The sequence below is a fragment of the Eleutherodactylus coqui genome, chromosome 1, assembly GCF_035609145.1.
Source record: "Eleutherodactylus coqui strain aEleCoq1 chromosome 1, aEleCoq1.hap1, whole genome shotgun sequence".
In the NCBI taxonomy this organism is placed as follows: domain Eukaryota; kingdom Metazoa; phylum Chordata; class Amphibia; order Anura; family Eleutherodactylidae; genus Eleutherodactylus; species Eleutherodactylus coqui.
The window spans coordinates 34,190,440-34,214,058 of record NC_089837.1 but is presented as its reverse complement, the minus strand read 5'-3'; the positions used below and the strand labels follow the sequence as shown (position 1 = coordinate 34,214,058).

Sequence of the window (23,619 nt, the reverse complement as noted above, 5' to 3'; positions counted from 1 at the left end):
CTGTGTCTGTTCTGTTAAGGAGGATACAATTAAAACAAACCCTCAGCTGTGAGAAGTATTATCCTTACAGGATTTAAGCAAGCAGCAATCTTGAAAATGGTGAAGAATTAGAAATAATTCAATCCCCTATAAGTCCACCTTTGGTGACGGATCCCTTTAAGATCATTGCCTACATGTAAAATACAAAACTCCTTAATTTTTTGTGAACTGTAGAAAATGTGACCCCCCCCCCCCCCCATATAGTGAGCGCTGCCCCTGACATGGTGCCTCTTCCACTTTCACTGAACGCCTGCTTTCCACCTTATTACAAAAAAAAGGGTATACAGAGAGATCCTTGATGCGTCTGCTGGGATGATTGAGATGTGGCGCGGCTTCCAGGCCTGACTAATATGTTTTTTGAAACGGAACACTTTACTGACGGGAACCAGGCAACAAGCACCATGGCAATGGGATGGCGAGGAGCGAAACGAAGGCTTTATCGTGACTGCAGCAGCGCCGCGCTCGTTAGGCCGCAATCACTTATGGATGTTTAGTGGCTCTGCCGGGCACGTCTGTGACTCCCGAGCCGTATGTGACCTCGTTACCACAACACCATCAATAACTGCTTCAAAGTAATCCGGAGAAGGGATTAAATAAAGAGGCGAAACGCGGCTGGAGGGGCGTCCATCCCTTATCAGGGTATCCGACCGTGTCACATAAAGTAAATGCCTCATGTATATTCATCCAGACGGGAACCGAAACCTTCCCAACTCTCTCAGCACATCGCCCTCTTTTGTGTCTCGGCACAACACTTGCTAATTAATATGCCAGTGTGCCAATACCATCCTCCCTGTGTGCCCCAACCGTCCTCATTACCACATCAAGAACCGAGCTCCGACATAGTTGGTATATAGTGATATGGAGCATGCTGGTATAGCCTGGGCATAAAATTATATATGTACAGCTGGTATAAGTTATACATCTCCTGTATATAGTGATATGAAGCATGCTGGTATAACCTGTGTATCTCCTGTATATAATTATATATGTACAGCTGGTATAAGTTATACATCTCCCTGTATATAGTGATATGGACCATGCTGGTATAACCTGGGTATATCCTATATATAATTATATATGTATAGCTGGTATAAGTTATACATCTCCTGTATATAGTGATATGGAGCATGCTGGTATAACCTGGGTATATACTGTATATAATGATATATGTACAGCTGGTATAAGTTATACATCTCCTGTATATAGTGATATGGACCATGCTGGTATAACCTGGGTATCTCCTGTATATAGTTATATATGTACAGCTGGTATAGGTTATGCATCTCCTTGTATATAGTGATATGGAGCATGCTGGTATAACCTGGGTATCTCCTGTATATAATTATATATGTACAGCTGGTATAAGTTATACATCTCCTGTATATAGTGATATGGAGCATGCTGGTATAACCTGGGTATCTCCTGTATATAATGATATATGTACAGCTGGTATAAGTTATACATCTCCTGTATATAGTGATATGGAGCATGCTGGTATAACCTGGGTATCTCCTGTATATAATTATATATGTGCAGCTGGTATAAGTTATACATCTCCCTGTATATAGTGATATGGAGCATGGTGGTATAACCTGGGTATCTCCTGTATATAGTTATATATGTACAGCTGGTATATATTACACATGTGCCTGTCTTCTTGCAGCTGGGCATCCTCCTCCCCTGCACTACGTTTGGCCTGTTTGTTTTGCTCTCCTGCTGTTTCCTCCTCGTGTTGTTCTCTTAATCGGCTCAATATCTCTTTATGTGTTCACTTGAGTGCTGCGGCGCTCCCTCTCGCTCCCTCTCGCTCCCTCTCCTCGCGGCGCCTCCTGAGCCACTTCAGCAGATTTATCCATGATCTTTCCAGATTCTGTTTAAGGGAAATTAGGAGAGTTTGGAGGCAGGAAGGTGTCTTCTGGAGCTCCACATTCTGCAGGGAGCTCACATTTAAAGGGCCGCTCCATCGGGGGCTTCTCTCTGCCATTATACACTCAGCTGCCGGAATGAGCAGGAAATTGTCAGCTGCCCTGAACGCTGCTATTACGGCCCTACATTCAGGACCATGATGCTTTGTGCAAGGGGCTACATTAGTGCACTGGATATATGATCTTGTGCGCCCCTTGTGGTGAGGTTACACATCAGCATGTAAAAGCGCATTACTAGTAATGGTCTCTTGTTTCTTATTGGCCTGCAGTTCTTTTTGGGATGATGGTCTGTAATGACAGCGATGCGGCATCTAGTGATACGGAGCAGTGGCATAACGTTTCATGATACAGTAATGAGAAGGTGTTGTGTTATTAAGGATGCTGAAAAAAGTTTTGCCGAAAGGCACAAATTGTTCTTGACGCCATCATGCAACTTTAACATCCTATCCAACTTCCATAAAAAAAAACAAGGTTACAAATCGAGACAATGACTCACAACAGTAACACTTTGCCCCTGGGCATCCTATTCTAGTAGACGCAGTACAGGCCAGGCCAGATTTTTTTTATTGTGTCATCCTGGGCGCTGCCCGTAGGGTAAACCTGTCCCCATTGGTAACTTTTATCTCTTTCTGCAGTTTGCAGCAGAGTTCGATCAGCTGGACCAGTTGCTTCCAACACTGGAAAAAGAGGCGCAGCTTACTGGATTTGGAGGAACAAACCAGACAGAAAGTGGGTTGCCTCTGAAGTCCGAAATACTACCGGCATCTATACAAGCTGGCACCGTTGCCCGGACACCCACAGGGCTCAACAGTAAGTGTGTACTTTACTTAAAATGGCCATAGACATTAGATGGCACTTACCTAATTTGTCAGCACCAACTACCCCGATGCCAACGCCCCTGGTGCCATTCTATCCCTGGAATCAAGGTGGTAAAAATTCACCCTAGTATCACCTACTGTACAAGACAGATAGCAGGTAGGTACCTGGCAACCCCCAGCGACATTACAAGCCTTGACACATCCTGGTTGAACAAACAGGATCCATCAACAGCAATTTGATATTACTGTATGTATTATGTCTACCGATCCATTCACATTGATTTCTTCTCCAATCACATCCAAAGCTGCGTTCAGAGCGATCTGTCTTTCCATCACTATTGTTGAGTGCATTGTGGTAGATTAGGTGACAGAAAAACAGAACTAAACTCCTAGTCCATCTATCTGACAGTAAAAGGCTCGTCTTAGAGCGACTGGCAGACTTGTGAATGCAGCTCTGGATGTGAGTGGAATAGAAAAGTGCAAATCAGTACAAGATAAACGGGAAAAAACATTTATAGTCCCTGATTTTGGGTGGCGGCTCACATCCCGCTGTCCTGGGAAGGCTGGCTCAGGTCACATTGGCATCTCAAACCTGATCTGCCCTTTGGTTGTGGCAACCACCGCACTAAGTCCTGATATCAAAGAATGGTAGAAAGTAGAGTTCATTGGCGCACACAATGCCAGGATGCAGTGCGGCTGCAGCGACCAGAGTGCATGGGTTAAGTTCATCCTAGTCAGACTTCCAGATTCATAAGTGTAATGGAAAGTAGAGAAAATCACAAAGGAGGCATCACAGGGTATGGGGGGCACTAAAAAAGCATCACTGTGAGCAATTGTCCTGTGAAGGATCACTAAGGGGGCATCTTTACTATATGAGGGGCATCACTATGAACACTTTTTATGTGCATCCCTGGGGGCACTAAGGGAATATTATACTGCAGTCCGGGCACTAAGGGGGCATCTTTTATGAGGAAAGCACCAAGGGAGCATCCTGACGCCTCAGTCACACGAGCGGGTTTTTTTTGCCCACAAATAGCCGCACAAAAAGATTGTCGCTCGCGTGTGTAAAAATTGCGTGAACGGGCGATGTTTCGTGCGCAGAAGACCCAAGCTTTATGTGCACAAAAATCACCCATTCACTGGAGCCAGCTGCGCTTTAAAAAGCCCAGCCGCCCCAGGAGGAGAGAGAGAAGAAGCCCCACAGGGCTTCTGGATTTCCCCACAGCAGGGAGAGAGAGCAGAGCTATGGGGGATTAACCCATAGCAGGGAGAGAGAGCAGAGCTATGGGGATTAACCCATAGCAGAGAAAGAAAGAGCAGGGCTATGGGTTAATCCCCCATAGTTCCACTCTCTCTCCCTGCTATGGCGGATTAATTTATAGTCCTGTTCTATCTCTCTCCCTGCTCTGGGGACCCCTGAGGGATATCCCCATAGCGCAGGGAGTCCCCAGGCTAGAGATAGTGGGCAGGGCTATGTGGCTTCTCACAGAGATTCCCCATAGCAAATAGAGCGGGGGCGGGGCTAGAAAAGTGTTACTAGAGGGTGAATCACTCTAGCCCCTCCCCCTCCTCCTACACTCTCGGGTAAAGCCTTGTAACCCCCCCCCCCCACACACACACACACCCTCTCTCAGCGCTATAGGGAAATCGCTTTGCGAGAGACGTGGAGGGAGTCTCCTACTGCCCCCCGCTGCTGGGGTATTTTCCAGCAGGGTGGCAAGATGAATGCCCCGCGGCTTACAGCAGGTCATTTAAAACCTGCTTCCCAGAAGCTTATTTTAAATGTCCCATTGTAAATTCCTGTTAGTCCCTTGGGGGGTGAAGGGAACCCTCGGGGCTTCCCCTCATCCCTGTGAGGACTAGCAGGAGTTTACAGCGTGACATTAAAAATGTGCTTCTGGGCTGCAGGTTTTAAATGTCCTTCTGTAAGCCGCGGGATATTCCCTCACTCAGCAGAAATCATCTTTTCCTGCACAGGAGTTTCCATAGACTCCTGCTCCCATAGGAGTCAATGGAAACTCCTGCACAGCTCACACCAACGATAGGAAAGGTCCTATCTTTGGTGCCCACCGCAGAGCTACATGTGACCTGCAGCAGGTCCTATCTTTGGTGCGCAGCGCAGAACTACATGTGACCTACAGTAGGTCCTATCTTTGGTGCGCAGCGCTGAGCTACATGTGACCTGCAGCAGGTCCTATCTTTAGTGCGCAGCGCAGAGCTACATGTGAGTTGCAACAGGTCCTATCTTTGGTATGTACCACAGAGCTACATGTGACCTGCAGCAGGTCCTATCTTTGGTGCGCAGATCTACATGTGACCTGTAGCAGGACCTATCTTTGGTGCGCAGCGTAGAACTACATGTGACCTGCAGCAGGTCCTATCTTTGGTACGCAGCGCAGAGCTACATGTGAGTTGCAGCAGGTCCTATCTTTGGTATGTACCACAGAGCTACATGTGACCTGCAGCAGGTCCTATCTTTGGTGCGCAGATCTACATGTGACCTGTAGCAGGACCTATCTTTGGTGCGCAGCGTAGAACTACATGTGACCTGCAGCAGGTCCTATCTTTGGTACGCAGCGCAGAGCTACATGTGAGTTGCAGCAGGTCCTATCTTTGGTATGTACCACAGAGCTACATGTGACCTGCAGCAGGTCCTATCTTTGGTGCGCACCGCAGAGCTACTTGTGACCTGCAGCAGATCCTATCTTTGGTTCGCAGCGCAGAGCTACATGTGACCTGCAGCAGGTCCTATCTTTGGTGCGCAGCACAGAGCTACATGTGACCTGTAGCAGGACCGATCTTTGGTGCACAGAGCTACTTGTGACCTGCAGCAGGTCCTATCTTTGGTGTCCACCACAGAGCTACATGTGACCTGCAGCAGATCCTATCTTTGGTGCGCAGCGTAGAACTACATGTGACCTGTTGCAGGTCCTATCTTTGGTGCGCAGCGCAGAGCTACATGTGAGTTGCAGCAGGTCCTATCTTTGGTATGTACCACAGAGCTACTTGTGACCTGCAGCAGGTCCTATCTTTGGTGCGCAGCGTAGAACTACATGTGACCTGCAGCAGGTCCTATCTTTGGTGCGCAGCGTAGAACTACATGTGACCTGCAGCAGGTCCTATCTTTGGTGCTCAGCGCAGAGCTACATGTGAGTTGCAGCAGGTCCTATCTTTGGTATGTACCACAGAGCTACTTGTGACCTGCAGCAGGTCCTATCTTTGGTGCGCACTGCAGAGCTACATGTGACCTGCAGCAGGTCCTATCTTTGGTGCGCACCGCAGATCTACTTGTGACCTGCAGCAGGTTTTATCTTTGGTGAGCACCACAAAGCTACATGTGACCTGCAGCAGGTCCTATCTTTGGTGAGCACCACAGAGCTACATGTGACCTGCAGCAGGTCCTACCTTTGGTGCGAAGCGCAGAGCTACATGTGACCTGCAGCAGGTTATATCTTTGGTGCGCAGAGCTACATGTGACCTGCAGCAGGTCCTATCTTTGGTGCGCAGCGCAGAGCTACTTGTGACCTGCAGCAGGTCCTATCTTTGGTGCGCACTGCAGAGCTACATGTGACCTGCAGCAGGTCCTATCTTTGGTGCGCACCGCAGAGCTACATGTGACCTGCAGCAGCTCCTATCTTTGGTGTCCACCACAGAGCTACATGTGACCTGCAGCAGGTCCTATCTTTGGTGCGCACTGCAGAGCTACATGTGACCTGCAGCAGGTCCTATCTTTGGTGCGCACCGCAGAGCTACATGTGACCTGCAGCAGGTCCTATCTTTGGTGCGCACTGCAGAGCTACATGTGACCTGCAGCAGGTCCTATCTTTGGTGCGCACCGCAGATCTACTTGTGACCTGCAGCAGGTTTTATCTTTGGTGAGCACCACAGAGCTACATGTGACCTGCAGCAGGTCCTACCTTTGGTGCGAAGCGCAGAGCTACATGTGACCTGCAGCAGGTTATATCTTTGGTGCGCAGAGCTACATGTGACCTGCAGCAGGTCCTATCTTTGGTGCGCAGCGCAGAGCTACTTGTGACCTGCAGCAGGTCCTATCTTTGGTGCGCACTGCAGAGCTACATGTGACCTGCAGCAGGTCCTATCTTTGGTGCGCACCGCAGAGCTACATGTGACCTGCAGCAGCTCCTATCTTTGGTGTCCACCACAGAGCTACATGTGACCTGCAGCAGGTCCTATCTTTGGTGCGCACTGCAGAGCTACATGTGACCTGCAGCAGGTCCTATCTTTGGTGCGCACCGCAGAGCTACTTGTGACCTGCAGCAGGTTTTATCTTTGGTGAGCACCACAGAGCTACATGTGACCTGCAGCGCGTCCTATATTTGTTATGTGCCTGCCGTTTTGCGCGCCTAACATTCTCTCATGTGAGCACTTCTATAGGTGCCTATTGGTTCTATTGGTAATGTGAGTTACATGCGATCGCAATCCATTTCTAATGCATGTTATTATGGGGAGCACATAAAAAAACTGTGAAAAACACGCATGAAAACTGCATTTAAAAATTGCATGGAAAATGGTCAGTTTTGCATTGACTGAAATCTCACTCTCCAGTGTGAATCTGGCCTTATGGTGGGTGGGGACACTAAAAATGCATCATTGCTGTTTGGGGGCATTAGGAGGGCACTACCACTGTGTGTGTGCTCTAAGAGGAGTGGCCAGAATGAGGTGGGATTAGAGGTGTGGCCTAACAGAACCTATTATGCGTAGAGGGTGTTGCCTGCAGGTGATGTCGCGGTGCAGTTTCAAGATATGACGCTGCGGAAGGAGTTACAAAAATATGCAATATTTATTTATGAACAAAAGAATGCAAATGAGTCATATTGTAATAACAGGCGGTTAACTTACCTGAATACGGCCAGCTACAACCTAATACTCTATGCACAATATGTAATAACCATAATGCAGAACACAGTATGAATGACGCTGTTAACAAACCAATCGAGTTAAAGAGAAATGTAAATCTCACAGTCCGAACTTTAAAGGGTTAACACTTTGCTACTAGCAACACAGTCTACCTGAGACATAGCGTTCAAACTCCCACTGCTATGTCTTTATCCTGTAGGCTCACGTCCATGTGACACTATCTCAGTTTGTACTCGCAAGAACCTTGCACACCTTGTGGTCTTTACTAAGGCTGGCCTCACTTACGACTTCTCTGTCTCCCCTTTGGTCTTGCTCTGCCGCACAGTCCCATGCTCTCTCTGTCCTCCAGACGGCTCTCCTCCTTGGATCCCGGTGATCACTCAGGGTATACAGTAGTAACTCGAACAGCCCCTCTCACATCTAGGGGCACAAGCTCCTACTGCCTCTTTCTCTAGGACACTAGCCGTTCTTCTGCAGGCTGTTGCGGCTGTCTAGCACAGCAGCATCTTTAGCGCAGGTGCACTGGGTCTTCGTAGTGGAGTTTCCCTCTGGAGATGGTAATCTACAGGCTCCCTAGGTAATGAGACACCCTTCGTGGGCCCAGGTGAAGGATGAAGCCTAAACTGACACTCTACTATCCGCAGGTGGTGTGACCACTGGGACAGCTTGGGGCTATTGTGCTCTTATATACAGATAGTGCCCCCATTGTGTCCCATATACATATAGTGGCCTCATATACAGATAGTGCCCCCATTGTGCTCCATATACATATAGTGCCCTCATATACAGATAGTGCCCCCATTGTGCCCCATATAAATATAGTGCCCTCATATACAGATAGTGCCCCCATTGTGCTCCATATAGTGCCCTCATATACAGATAGTGGCCCCATTGTGCTCCATATACATATAGTGCCCTCATATACAGATAGTGCCCCCATTGTGCCCCATATACATATAGTGCCCTCATATACAGATAGTGCCCCCATTGTGCCCCATATACATATAGTGCCCTCATATACAGATAGTGCCCCCATTGTGCCCCATATACATATAGTGCCCTCATATACAGATAGTGCCCCCATTGTGCCCCATATACATATAGTGCCCTCATATACAGATAGTGCCCCCATTGTGCCCTATATACAGATAGTGCCCTCATATACAGATAGTGCCCCCCTTTTTGCCACTGTAAAGAGCTCGCATAACAGCCAGTTCCGCAACAAGCAATCAGCAGGTCGTCTTCCTCGGACTGCAGCCTGTTCTCACGTGCGATTTGGTCATCATGGGGCCACGGCTGGAAGCCTGAGAGCTCCTGAGTCCCCGCCAATGTCAGCACCCACGTAGGGAGCCAACGGTTCACCTCCACCCCTTGGATCTCAGCTGGATCTGCGACCTGAGGATGTGGACCCAGTTGAAAAGCGCCGCTGGTTGTAAATTGACCGCGACTATAACATCATCGCTGAGGAGGAGGAATGCTGGGTGGAGAACCCAAGTGAGGGATTCCCATCTACTGGCGGGTTTGTAGGCCTATGCCATGGTCCTGGCGGCCTTGTGGGGATGGTTTGTGTAACATTCACCCCCAGAGCCATGACGCCATAAATCTGCCTGGCCTGGGTGTTTCATCTCATGGAGCTGCGGTGGTGATTTGTATCAGTGACCTGCTAACAGCAATCAACATTAATACACATTTTGGCCCAGATTGGAGGACACAGGCTGATTTATGGCAGCAAGGGAGGAAGACGATGCTGATAGATGGTAAGCATTGAGCTGATGTCAATGCACTGCATCCCCCCCAGGGGTCATAATTCAGCAGGAGGACGGCAGATCATGGCTGTAGATCACAGCCCCTCCATCTGCAAGCGTCTGTAGCTGGTGTTATACGTGGATATACATGCAGGTATAGGTATTATCAGAATGTAAGGCTTTTTAAGGGGAATTTCAATTTTACTTAAAGGGGATGTCCAGGTACAAACTGTTGATGGCCTGTTTTCCGAATCGGGCATCAATGGTAGATCGGCTGGGGTCTGCTGCATGCAATCTGCTGTTCTCTGGGTCTGTGTGCTCGTACCATGAGCTGATTCCTGCAGACAGCTCCGTTCTCAATGCAGTGGCCAGGCTTGGTACTGCAGGCATTAAAGATACTATTTTTTTCCCAAAAAAATTAAATAAAAAGGAGCACAAAAGTCTTCTATTTATACCTCAAAATTGTACCAATAAAAACTGCACCTCTTCCCGCAAAAAACAGGACCTCACAGACCTCCGGTACCAGAAACCTAAAAATGTTCTGGCTCTTATAATGCGGCAATGCAGATTCAGTAGTTTTTTTTTTTCTCTAAAAAAGTATTCTTATTGTGCAAAAGTATTAAAAAATCTGAAAAATTTGTATAAAATTAGTATCGCAGTAATCGTGCCGATCAGGTAAGAAACTTATAGCGTCATTTTTACCAAATGGTGAAAGCTGTAGAAACAAAACCCCAAAACAATGGTGGAAATTCTGGATTCTTGTTTCATCTGCCCCCTCAAAAATATAGTAAATGCTATATAACACATTATATGTAACCCCCCAAAAAAACCAACCAAACCAGGTATTGCTAGCGCAGTGCGACGATGGAGATCGCTTAAGGCAAAAAAAATTGGCTGGTCATAAAGGGGTTAAGGTGCAAAATAGGCCGGTCACTAAGTGGTTAAAGATTGTCAGCATTCTGATCACAAGCACAAGGGCCCCTTCTATGGGACTGTATGGTGAGCACTGCATGAATGTAACTCGGATCACCAAACTGGGGTGCAGCTTTCATTCCGAGAAGCCCTGGGTGGTCTCTGTTCCCCCCCCAATGGTATTTACTCATATGCCTGTACAAGATGGTTTAAGGTGCGCTTCCCCTTTAAATGACCAACATGTTCAGTTCACATTGCGCAATCCGTACAGTTCAATCGGAGCGCTGGAGACATTCTGCAATCCTAATTAGTAGGAATGCTGCGCGGCTCGGATCCACTTCCCGCCTGCACTGTATATACTGTACGCTCTCATTTGTTTGCAGAAATTCCTTGCAGTCGTATCCTGATTTTTCCTTCTTAAAATAAACAAACATCTCGGCCGGCGAAGGGCGAAATGAAATCAAACCGTACAAAGCTGCTGTCAAGTAAGCGCCAATCGCGCGGACAGTATTTGCACAGAAGGTCTCAATAACTTGTGGAAGGGAGTTTGTTCTGCAAGAGGCGTCAAGACACTTGAGGAGTGTGAGGGATTACAGACGCTTACGGGGTAAAGAGTCCTGTGACAACACTAAGACTAGACGTCTAGAGGCCTGCCTTGTTCTTCAAGAGGTTCCACAAGATTAGAAAACCAAGGCTGTTTTTTTCCAGAAACAGCGCCGCACCAGGTTGCCCACAGTATTGCAGCCAAGCCCCATTCATGTCAATGGAGAGTACATTTTCAGCGCTGACTGGTCCTTAGCACAAAGCACCATAAAAATACAGTGCTGGTGCAGAAGCAACGCCAAAACCATTAACAGCTGCTGTTTAAACCTTTAGGTGCCACAGTCAATACTGACCGCCGCATCTAAGTGGTTAGACAGAGAGAGGGAACATATACCAAACCTTACACCTTTTTTTGCAGGGTGACTTTATATAGGATTGTTCAGCAGACTTCATTACTCCATACAGCATAAAAAAAGATAATCGATGATATCACTCCAACGGGACACTCCATCGGGGGAACACGTGCCTATAGCTATTCTTGACATATGTGCCAGGGACTTTTCCAATACATACATCAAACAAATGCTGCAAATGTAGTATGGATTCACCCCTATGAAGTTTATTGGATGCGTTCCTCCTAATCTTGCTTGTTTTCCTCTGAAGCTGCACTTTTTCTTGTACTACCGTTTCCTACTTCCTGTTACCTAAGTAGGAGGGACCTAAAACAAGCCAATGAGAGATGGGGACCAACGTAGAGAAAAGGGGAAACCGTAGCAGGGACCAAACTGGAACCTGCTATTGGGTAAAGCCAACCAAGGACGCAAGGGCCTGGTGCTGCCCTCTCCCTCATTTTTCCATGACCATTGTGCCAATGTCCTTCATCCTTGTTTGCTAACATTAAAGTGCATAAAGGTGCCCATACACCATCATTAGCCATCGCACAGACAACAGCTTTCCCACACACATGAGCGTTCAGCTCGGTCAAGCATTCGCTTGTTTTAGGGAGGAAAGTCGCGCCCAGACTGCTTTGCTGCTGGCTTATCGCCCAGGGAACAAAAAGATCAGGTGTTAAAATTCAACATGCATGATCCTTCTCTTCCTAGACCTCATCTGTCGAGAGAAGGTTGAGCGGCCCCATACACATTAGAAAGTTGTCTGGCCCTGCCATCCTCTGTGGCTTTGGATGACTAAATACTAATGTGTATGGGAGCCTTAATGAATGCCGAATGTTTGGACCAACCTTGTCTTTGCCTATTCTCTCTCAGTTGCCACAGTAGACATAGGTTTCAAAGAAAGCCTACATTGCCCTAAAGTCGTGGTGGTTTCGTCTATATGAGCCCACCAGAAATTCAAGAATCCAGTGGGTATTGATGCTGGCCACAAAGAAGTATGGACATTTCCAGAGGTTGCATCAAGTCATTTTGCCACTATAGAAGCAACAATAAAAAACAGTCGAAAAATGATTACATTCATGAGGCCACCTTGAGAAGGTACTTTGAGTTTTAGTAGTCCATAGGTCACCCTACTCGGACATGATATTCTCCTCGCTGTCCACCAATAGGTTAATAAAGTTGATTTGAAGATCTTAACGGGTGAGAATAAGCAGCAAGGAATGTTTCAAGAATTTTAGGCAAGTTTTTTCATGTTCGGAGGAAGGTGGGGGGGGAGCAATCTTGGGCCATTTCCAAATTCAAACCTGCAGAGACACAAAGCCATATTCTGCCGGTGTTTGTATGGACTTTGTAAAATGCATAGGGATTGCCAGAAGGATGTCTGGACTTGAGCCTGCTCACCTCTCCCAGTGCTGGGCTGTCAACTCTCAAGGACAACTCCTGACTAAGTCCTATAGAAACATGTCAGTCAGCCCTAGGAAACTGAGGCCCCTATCACACTGACACCTACTATGTGTGAGTGATTAGTGACAGCTTTGTCCATGCTTCATTGAGGCCTCTGTCAGCCAGGAACTTGGAGGCACTTACAGGTTCTCGTTAACAAGCTGTGTGCTGAGCTGAGGTGTCAAAACAGAGCAACCTACTCATATCGAGAGAAGACTAAGAGTTGTCTTGTTGTAGCAGGTATTAATGTGAATCATGGCTGTGCACTCCACAGTGACAGCTAAAAAAAATTAAAAGCCAATAGGGTAATGTGGGGGATTATATCTAGGAGCCTGAACCACGTAGTCTCCCCCAAAGTACCTACACCAAAGAGTCTACATTATGAATCTTTCACCAGGAAGCCTACATTATGAATCCTTCACCAAAGAGCCTACATTATGAATCCTTCACCAAAGAGCCTACATTATGAATCCTTCACCAAAGAGCCTACATTATGAATCCTTCACCAAGCAGCCTTCACCAGGAAGCCTACATTACGAATTCTTCACCAAAGAACTTTCACCAAAGAGCCTACATTACGAATCCTTCACCAAGGAACCTTTACCAAAAAGCCTACGTTACTCTTCTTTCACCAAATATCCTACACCAAGCAGCCTTTACCAAGGACCCTATATTTTGAATTTTTCAATAAGGAGTCCACATTACGAAGGCTTCACCAAGGAGTCTAGAGCAAGTTGCCTACATTTCGAATCCTATACCTACACCAAGTAGTCTGTGTCGAGCAGACAGATGTGGATCCGCCTTGCCGCACACCGGTTTGGTTTTGGGCTGAGGTCACAGCACCTGGGGAACCCGGTTTTCACACTTGAACCCTCCAAATTGGATACCGACTTTGCTGTGGAGTCCCCAAGCCATTACACACTGTCCTGGTAGTTTCGCTGCTGGCACTGCATTGGGCTTAGGCACGGTACCCAATGGTCTAAAGAGGCACATAATGGAAAAGCAGGCTTGGGTCAGGACTGGCGGCACAGGTGTGTAAACGAAGTCCAGGCTGCAGTTCAACGCAGGCAGTATAAAAAAGCAGAGTCCAATATACAGAAGTCAGAATAGTCAATAAGCAGGCAAGGGTCAAAACCAGGATCACACAACATACTGGGGCTTTTTCACAATGGCTGAATGAGCCGAATTGCAAAGGCATCTTCCGTAGGGGGAGGATGACTGATATAGCAGGTGTAGGCTACTCATAGGTAGAGTCCAATGTAAAAAAAAAAGGTTAACTGTTCATTGACCAAGATGTAGCTGAGCCAGAGAACAGAACAAAATATTTCATAGTAGTCTACGCTAAGGAGTTTACCTTAAGGAGTGTAGACATGGAGTCTACACCAAGGAGGCTATTCTACAGATTCTACACAAGGAGCCTGCACCAAAAAGGCTACATTATGAATCCTACACCCCAGATCCTACACCAACTAATTTACACCAAGGAGTCTGCACCTGGGAGCCTACACCCTAGAGACTACACTAATACACCAAGAAGTCTGCACCATGGACCCTGCATCAAGGAACTTGTGTCAAGGAACCTACACCAAGGAGTCCTGCATTAAAAAGCCTAAATTATGAATATAGCCAAAAAACAGCCAACATCAAGAACTCCAAACCTGGGCAACTACACCAAGGAGTCTACACTATGGAGCCCATACCAGAGTCTACATTATGTATCCTTAATCAAGTGGTCAACACCTGAGTCTACATCAATGAGCATATACCTTGGAGCTTGGACTAAGCATCCTATGCCGTGAAGCTTATGCCACGGAGACTGCACTTCTAAGAGTTAGTCAGTTAGAACACTGTATCTTGTTGGATGGCAGGTTTCTCTAGTTCTGGAAAAGATTACCTTATCTAAGATTTTAGCATAATAACTCACTGACTTCAGGATTCTAGACTAACCACACAATAACACCAAGGTTCTAGACCAATGTTGCCAAGACACCAAAACCATGCCTCACAATACTGCCTCTAGAACTTCAGTACAGTGCCACAACAATATTGCCAAACAATGGCATATTTTCACCAGGGTTCTGTAGCAATGACAAACTGATGCAAGGGTGGTAGACTAATGGCATAATGCCACCAGAACTCTAGAACAATCCCTGCCATTAGGGTTACTGTACAAGGACACACAGACAGCAGTGTTCTAGAAAAATGGCACACTCATACTAGAGTTCTAGACCAGTTGCCCAATGACTACAGGGTTCCAGAATAATGGCACACTGGTAAGGAGACTGCAGTACAATGAAACAACGACAGAACAGCAATGCCAAGGATCCATTACAATTATACCAAAGATCCAGATCAATGGTAGCATGACATTGAGACTCTAGAACCTTGTACCCTGTCACTAGTCAGTTTCATAATTCAACCATCGTATTGTAGGTTCTCATCGTATTGTAGGTTCTAGACTCAAGTTTCAAGACCAACCCAGGCTTGCAGAATACTGAACATCACATACCACATGTAATATCTCTAAGTCATGGTGTTGTAAGGCCATTTCCCTGCCAACTTATCTTCAACCCGAGCCTACTTGGGTCGTTTTGAGTTGATTCTTAAGGAAGGAGGTAGCATGGAGTAGTCTGTGGGTGTGGGGGCACCATTTCTGTTCTAGCACCTAGGCTTAATGCTGAACAGAAGATGCATGGTAGGATGGGTGCACGAATATTGCATGTACATAGCATGACTCTAACCCCACACATGCATGTTCCTTACTCCTTAGATTTCAATGGCATCAACCCAGCTCAGTCTCCCTTTGGATTCTGTGAGTCCTTAGAACCGGAACTGAATCCATTCACTGCACATACTGACACCAGTCCCCGGTCAGGACTGACACCGGAGCAGGGCCGTGGAATTTTACCCGGAGCGCCAACATTTCAGACAGATCCTGGTATGTAACACCACTTTCTTGTATAGCAGGAAATGAGAGATTAATTACCCAATCTCTCAATATTTTACACTTAATATATAGATCGGGGTAGTTTCATTTTATAGGTGTTGGGAGTATTGAACATTCACAGTCATCTACACTCCTGAAATGGAGCCATCATAGTTGTGGAGGACAAATTACTGTAGTGCCCCATGAATGTTGAGGAAGGGGTGGATCACCCCTACCTTCGACAAATCAATCCTGAATTTTGCTTCTCAAAACACTTTTTACCTTCCAACTCTTCTTGATTATCTACAACCGATAATCTATAGTCTGCCATTCTATTCTTATCACAGCCTCTCTCTCTCTTGTCACCAAGACTTCTCCCATGCTGCACCTATTCTCTAGAATGCTCTCTCTTGGGCAGTCAGCCTCAATTCTAACATTCACAACTTGGCCTTTACCTGAAAATACATTGTTGTAGGATCTTTTATGATACAATCACGTGTAGGCCTGTAGCACAGCCCTAAACATACCCTATGGAAGTGTATCCTTTAAGAAGCAGAGGCGGAACTTGAAGCTCCTGGGTCCTGATGCAGAACACAAAAAAAATCAACATTTCTATCTGGGGCATAAAGAAGTGTTATTACAGTGTAAGAGGGCAAAGCAGGCATTATTTCTTGTGGTTCGCTACATCGGTGAATTATTACTGCGTGCCAGCGGTATTACTTTGTGGGGAACAAGAGGGGGCACTGGGAGACAGTGTGAGGGGTATTAGGGGTAATGCCAGGATGGAAAGTGTGCTGAGACGAGTCATGGATATAGGAAATCTTCATAGCTGCCTGGACCGAACAGAGAAGAAAGAGAGAAAGTAGATGTCATGTGCGATTACTGGAGGTAACTGCACTGTAAACACTATCACTGAGAAGAACTGGTATCTGACTATTATATGGTGGCTGTACTTTTTAGAGGTTACTAGAGCTGAGCCATTATATTGATATATCCATCTTTTTTTTGGGGGGGGGGGGCAGACCACAGTTGAAGTAGCTGCTGGGAGGGGTGAGGAGTGGGTGCCCAAGCTGAACTTTTGCACTTGGGTGCAAGAGCCTTTAGCTATGCTCCTGTGCACAAGGCAACCGGGCTCAGAGCGCCCCTGACAGACCACCAGTAGGGAGGAGCGTCTGAATATTTGACAAGTACAAGCCGCAACAAATGTTTAGTTGTCCACCATCCAGAGACGGGGTGCCATTGTTACACCCCTGTGTCTGTCGGAACCATTTCCAGTCTCTTGGTTGAAGGACATTTAGTCTCCTGACCCCATTGCATGTACGGCCTCTGACACCCACCGTCGCCTCCGTTTGCAGTGATGTTGTGAACCATGAAACTGGACGCTACAAAGAGGAACCGGATTGTCTTCAGTGATGAATCCAGGTTTAGTTTGGGCATTGATGAAGATCGTGTTCATGTCTGGAGACCTTGGAATGAGCACCTCAATCCTGTCTTGGCTGTGGAGCGGTACATTGCCCCCTGCTGGTGTGATGGTCTTTGTGTTCCTCTCATGGTGGCTTCCAAGAGGCAGCAGGATAATGCTCGGCCGCACACACAAGGGGGTCACAGAAAGCCCCCCACAACATTATCACACTTCCATGGCCGCACACACAAGGGGGTCACAGGAAGCCCCCCACAACATTGTCACACTTCCTTGGATGCCCAGTCACCAGATGTTTTGCTGATGAAACATGTATGGGACCATCTGGGATGCCAAATTCCACAACCTACAAATCTGTATGTTCTAGATACTCAGTTACAGTTAATGTGGGGCAATATGATGCAGAATACCATACAGAAACGGCATGCCTCCATACCTGTCCATATCACCTCTTGTATCCAAGCTAAAGGCAGTACAACAGGGTAGTAGAGCCTCCATACCTGTCCATATCACCTCTTGTATCCAAGCTAGAGGCGGTACAACAGGGTACTAGAGCCTCCATGACCCCCTTATCACCTCTTGTATCCAAGCTAGAGGCAGTACAACAGGGTACTAGAACCTCCATGCACACCCGTATCACATCTTGTATCCAAGCTAAAGGCGGTACAACAGGGTACTAGAGCCTCCATGCCCGCCTGTATCACATCTTTTATCCAAGCTAGAGGCAGTACCACAGGGTACTAGCGCCTCGATGCCCGACCGTATCACACTTTGTATCCAAGCTAGAGGTGGTACAACAGGGTACTAGGGCCTCCATGCCCACCTGTATCTCATCTTGTATCCAAGCTAGAGGCAGTACAACAGGGTACTAGAGCCTCCATGCCCCCCTCCCCCGTATCACATCTTGTTTCCAAGCTAGAGGCAGTACAACAGGGTACTAGAGCCTCCATGCCCGCCTGTATCACATCTTGTATCCAAGCTAGAGGCAGTACAACAGGGTACTAGAGCCTCCATGCCCACCCATATCACATCTTGTATCCCATCTAGAGGTGGTACTACAGGGTACTTGAGCCTCCATGCCCCCCACATTACATCTTGTATCCAAGCTAGAGGCAGTACAACAGGGTACTAGAGCCTCCATGCCCGCCTGTATCACATCTTGTATCCAAGCTAGAGGCAGTACAACAGGGTACTAGAGCCTCCATGCCCGGCCGTATCACATCTTGTATCCAAGCTAGAGGCGGTACAACAGGGTACTAGAGCCTCCATGCCCACCCATATCACATCTTGTATCCCATCTAGAGGTGGTACTACAGGGTACTTGAGCCTCCATGCCCCCCACATTACATCTTGTATCCAAGCTAGAGGCGGTACAACAGGGTACTAGAGCCTCCATGACCGCCGTATGACATCTTGTATCCAAGCTAGAAGTGGTACAACAGGGTACTAGAGCCTCCATGACCACCGTATCACATCTTGTATCCAAGCTAGAGGCAGTACAACAGGGTACTAGAGCCTCCATGACCCCCGTATCACATCTTGTATCCAAGCTAGAGGCAGTACAACAGGGTACTAGAGCCTCCATGCCTGCCCGTATAACATGTTGTATCCAAGCTAGAGGCGGTACAACAGGGTACTAGAGCCTCCCTACAAGGGGTCGGTTTCCCATAATAAATTCTCCTTTTGCTCATATATAGTAATCCCTTATAACAATGCTACAATCACACAGAGAGAAAGATTCTCCCATCTGACAACTTCTAGGGGAGGGATTGGTGCTGACAATGTGCTTATATATAGGGCTGCTGCTCTGTGTGCTGCATATGTATATAGTATAAATAATGCCATCATCCTCTCTGCTTGACTTGTTTACTTCTCCCAAGACGTACAATTCCTAATTTCTGTACAATTCATGAGGGAGTCCCATGAGGGCCCGGGCACATTTTAACCCCTCCATATTAGGGAAACACAGGTTTCATCTTCCTTCACGTCCCTATAAATCCGCAATTATCGCCTGCAGCTAATTGTGCCACCAGATGTGTGTAAATAGAGTCCCATCTCATTAGGACATATCTTGTATAATATGCATGTTAAGTGCCTGAACACAGACCCAGCCACGCGGGGCCCCGGCCTGACATCTCCAAGCTGTTTTATCTTGGTACAGTTTGCATACGAAGAGCTAAATAGAAATCTGATATGTGACTGAGGTACATATGTGTGTGTTACCGTCTCCTGAGCGCCATGTCAACTGTTACCCTAGGGAGGGAAACCGGAGCTGAGAATAAAGAGGAGTTCTGTTTATGGCAAGTCATATTTTTGTACGATGTAAGGTCTACATAGACTACGGGTAAAGCTAAGCTCGGGTTTCCTCAACCACCCACCCAACCCAACGCCATCTAGTGAGACACTGGTCCATCTAGAACACATCTTGGAAAGTGCTGGTTCTTTTTGCGGAGAGCTAGCTGATCTGGGGAGTCTTACAGGCAATGCTCCTTGGGAAAAAAGTATGCAAATGGGCTCTCCTCCAGAAGGAAGAATATAGTCTCTCTAGTGCCACCTATCTGTAGCTACTCTGTAAGTCAAAGTCCAACCCATTAAAGAGCCTTCAAAAATAGAATGTTTTTAAGTCTCTTTAAAGGGATTGTCCCTTGTTCATATGCTCTATTACGGCATATGAATGTCATAGAGCCAGTTCCCCTGCTTAGGACCCCCCCTATGACCCATAGAGCTGCTCCCATTCTGGTGGACCCTCTGCCATTCTGGTTGGCTGACCCTGCAGGGAAAATGGGTGAGACTTTCCCCAGCAAAATTAGCTGGTTGTTGAGGGTGCCAAAAGCAGAATCCGGGATGATCGGCTATTCACCCCAAGCCCCGCATTGCGGGAGGGGCTGCACATCTTAACATAACCCCTTTAGTGAGTTGGGCATTGACTTACAGGGTAGCTACAGATGTTCCCCCATCACCTAGCCCTGAGTAAGTCTCTATACAAAGGCAATGGCCTTATATTTTCAGTGAATTGGCCTTTGATGGTTCTGGTAGACTTGATTCTTTGTGGTCTAGTTGACTGTTCCTGGTGGTCCACCTGCCTTATCATCTCCACCAAACCGGCAGCTGAGACTATTGGCGGCTGAGCTTTGTAGGTGGCTCAGTTCTTTGGACCCTATATCATGGTAGGGTGGCTAAGGTAGGGTAGTAGCAGATCAAGCAAAAAACAAACTCAAAAAGTTGATCAACTGATTGATCTATCAAAAGCTTGTGAAATGTGAATATATATATATATAATATAGCACAGTACATACGGTAACTATAACAGAACATCCGGTTGGGGGTATTTAGAGGGTATTATCGGAATATGTACAATCTATGGAATTTTTGTACAACTTTTTCTTTTCGTTACAACTTTTTAGTTTTTTTTTTTCCTCTTACTGATCACCAAAGGATTCTAATGACCTGGAAAATCTACAGCTCATAGCAACTACACATACAATAATGGCATGTAGTGCCACCTACAGACTGGATCCGCTCATTGCAGCCACAAGTACCATAAGTGTTAGTGCATGGTCTCTAAACTTGGCAAAGCCTCCGAGAATGAAAATGTAATCTGGAACATATTATACGTTTTATGGATTCAGTACATATTCTCTATTTTTCCCCTGTCTCCTCAGGTCTGCCGGACTCGGACTTGGGAATCGCAGACCAGTTTGGACAGTCGGGGATTGCTGACCAGATGCCTTGGTCGGACAGCTTGACGTTAGTGAACCCTGTGACTCCCAATCATCAAGAAGAGTGAGTAACCTCAAAATTGACGGTTGACATTTCTTGAAGGGGAAGATTAAAATGTATGAACACACCGCCATAGGTTTAGAATATAGCGCTATGTAAACCAGCCATCTCAGGCCCATGCCTATCCTATAAATTCATATAGTTGTCATGCCCTACCCCTTTTACTAGCATCTTGGGTATAGATCACACTAAAATGACTTCTGGACGGGAGTCCTAGATGTGCCACTAACAGGAGAGGTCGGGGAGACGTTATCCTGGATATTGACTGCCATTGAGTTATCTTTTATGCCCAGTGGAGTTACCCTATAAAGCTTAATTTAAAGGGATTGGCAGGATTTTGAGAACCCATCTTTTATAATGCCTGTTGAGCTAATAGAGTGGTGGTGAGTCCCCTTTTTGGAACAATGGAATATATAGACCTCTATGGGTTTAAAGAGAGCCTATCATGTGCCCACAGTACCATAAATTGGGTTATGGTGGTGTTCGGGGATGTGACGGAGTCAATGAGGTATTTTATATTCACCCACTGCCGCCATCAAGCAGTATATTCTCTCTGAAGTTGGCACGTGACACAAAAATATGACTCTTTTCAGAGCTCTGTCGGCGTGCCCTCCTATACAAGTCTATGGCAGAGCATGCACACTTTCAGGAGAGCCAGATTTTTGTGCCACCACTGGATTGCAGGAGTGTATGAGTATAAAACATACCTCACCCAGCTCCATGGCGCATTCCCTATCAGCACCATAACTAAATTTATAGTGTTGTGGGGGTTGACAAAGTCCCTTTAAAGCAAAAACCTCATTAGCAACATGTCATCCGAGCAACAAGCATGGCGTCTTCGGAGCGGCTCAACAAGCATGGCGTCTTCGGAGCGGCTCAACAAGCATGGCGTCTTCGGAGCGGCTCAACAAGCATGGCGTCTTCGGAGCAGCTCAACAAGCATGGCGTCTTCGGAGCAGCTCAACAAGCATGGCGTCTTCGGAGCAGCTCGGCGGGCAAGGCGTCTTCGGAGCAGCTCGGCGGGCAAGGCGTCTTCGGAGCAGCTCGGCGGGCAAGGCGTCTTCGGAGCAGCTCGGCGGGCAAGGCGTCTTCGGAGCAGCTCGGCGGGCAAGGCGTCTTCGGAGCAGCTCGGCGGGCAAGGCGTCTTCGGAGCAGCTCGACGGGCAAGGCGTCTTCGGAGCAGCTCGACGGGCAAGGCGTCTTCGGAGCAGCTCGACGGGCAAGGCGTCTTCGGAGCAGCTCGACGGGCAAGGCGTCTTCGGAGCAGCTCGACGGGCAAGGCGTCTTCGGAGCAGCTCGACGGGCAAGGCGTCTTCGGAGCAGCTCGACGGGCAAGGCGTCTTCGGAGCAGCTCGACGGGCAAGGCGTCTTCGGAGCAGCTCGGCGGGCAAGGCGTCTTCGGAGCTGCTCGGCGGGCAAGGCGTCTTCGGAGCTGCTCGGCGGGCAAGGCGTCTTCGGAGCTGCTCGACGGGCAAGGCGTCTTCGGAGCTGCTCGACGGGCAAGGCGTCTTCGGAGCAACTGATTAAGATAGTTATCAGAGCACATTGGCACGGTCTTATAACAGCAGGTCATTGGGAAAACCTCATCAGAGGAGCTCATTGTTGAGGTTTCATGGGAGGACCCTATTTAGAAGGTGTCATTGGAGCAGCTGATTGGGAAGAAGCCATCAAAGTAGCAAGATCCATTGTGATCACCTTCTAAAGTTGCAATCCCTTTAAGAATGAGGGTAACTCTCATCACAAGGAATGAATGCCCCCTGAAAGCACTTAAACAACCGTCCTAACCGGTCCAGCCCGGCTCTCCGGCCCCAGCAGCACCTTGCCTCAAAGATCTCTGCAAATCATTTTCAGATGTTGGATTAAATTCCGATAACGCGTTTCTGTAAGTATTCGTGAAGCTTGAGGGATATAAATCATGTTCTGCATTCAGTTGGAAATGCGTCTTCCTCTGCATCGCCTACAGTATTGTTTAGGTCTGTCCCGACCCTTCGCTGGGCCTCCAACATATGTTGTCCTTTACTGCCTGAGATCCAGCAGAAGGAGACTTAAAGAATGAAGCTCAGCGGAGGAGCACGCTGCACACGCCGAGGCGGCACAGGACATCCGCGGCTATATCATCCTCACCGCCTACGACTTCATCATCATAGCAAGTGTCCAAAAGGCCCTTAAAGCCATAGAGGAGATGTATGTGCAGCCATTCCAGGACCCTTTACCTTGTCGGCGGGGTCTTCTGAGGACGGAGCACAAAACATGGCACGGCTGCCAGCCTATTTTTAGAAAGCTTAGAGCCGTCTGTTATTCTTTGGGTCTCTGTTCCTTAAAAAGCTCTCTAAAGTTTCTAGGGAGTTTAGGGCAGACCAATGGGATCACATGTTTTCCCCCAGGGAGTATGCTCCGATAATCCCCTTCAGGCGCTCTTTGCTCCCCTTCGGTGCTTTTTAGAGGAAATCAAAGGCACCTGAATTCCCAGGGCATAATAGGATCGTCGCAAAGGCTTTGAATTCTTTATTTTATTTTTTTTTAGTCAGCGCCGCTTACAGTAATCTGCTCGTTTGAGCGCTGCCACCTAGTGGTCACTTGTGGAGTAGCAGTACTGTATGACAAAGGGAAAATGCGGCTCTTTTTTTAGGAGTTTGCATTAGGCCTGGACTACATGGTGGATGTGAATCCCTGCTACATAATGGACCTAGACTGCAGCTTGCCAATTCTATCGCTGCTGGGGGCCACCCAAACAATGGCCAGGTCATCAGGCTGCTTCAGATGCACCATGTAGATATCACCACGCACATTTACCCCTT

At 47.4% G+C, this 23,619-nt stretch overlaps 1 protein-coding gene across 9 annotated transcripts in view; it reads left to right on the top strand.

Moving 5' to 3' along the window:
• The window catches only part of NCOA1 (nuclear receptor coactivator 1), a 559,390-nt gene that overhangs the window by 520,384 nt on the left and 15,387 nt on the right, over positions 1-23,619 (top strand). For 6 of the 9 annotated variants that reach the window (XM_066594793.1, XM_066594811.1, XM_066594799.1 and 3 more), the window contains exons 11-13: positions 2,600-2,774; positions 15,466-15,633; positions 20,704-20,824. In XM_066594793.1, coding sequence (XP_066450890.1) covers positions 2,600-2,774; positions 15,466-15,633; positions 20,704-20,824 — 464 coding nt within the window. The remainder of the gene's footprint in view (positions 1-2,599; positions 2,775-15,465; positions 15,634-20,703; positions 20,825-23,619) is intronic. The other 3 variants (XM_066594827.1, XM_066594821.1, XM_066594817.1) reach the window with 1 other exon arrangement.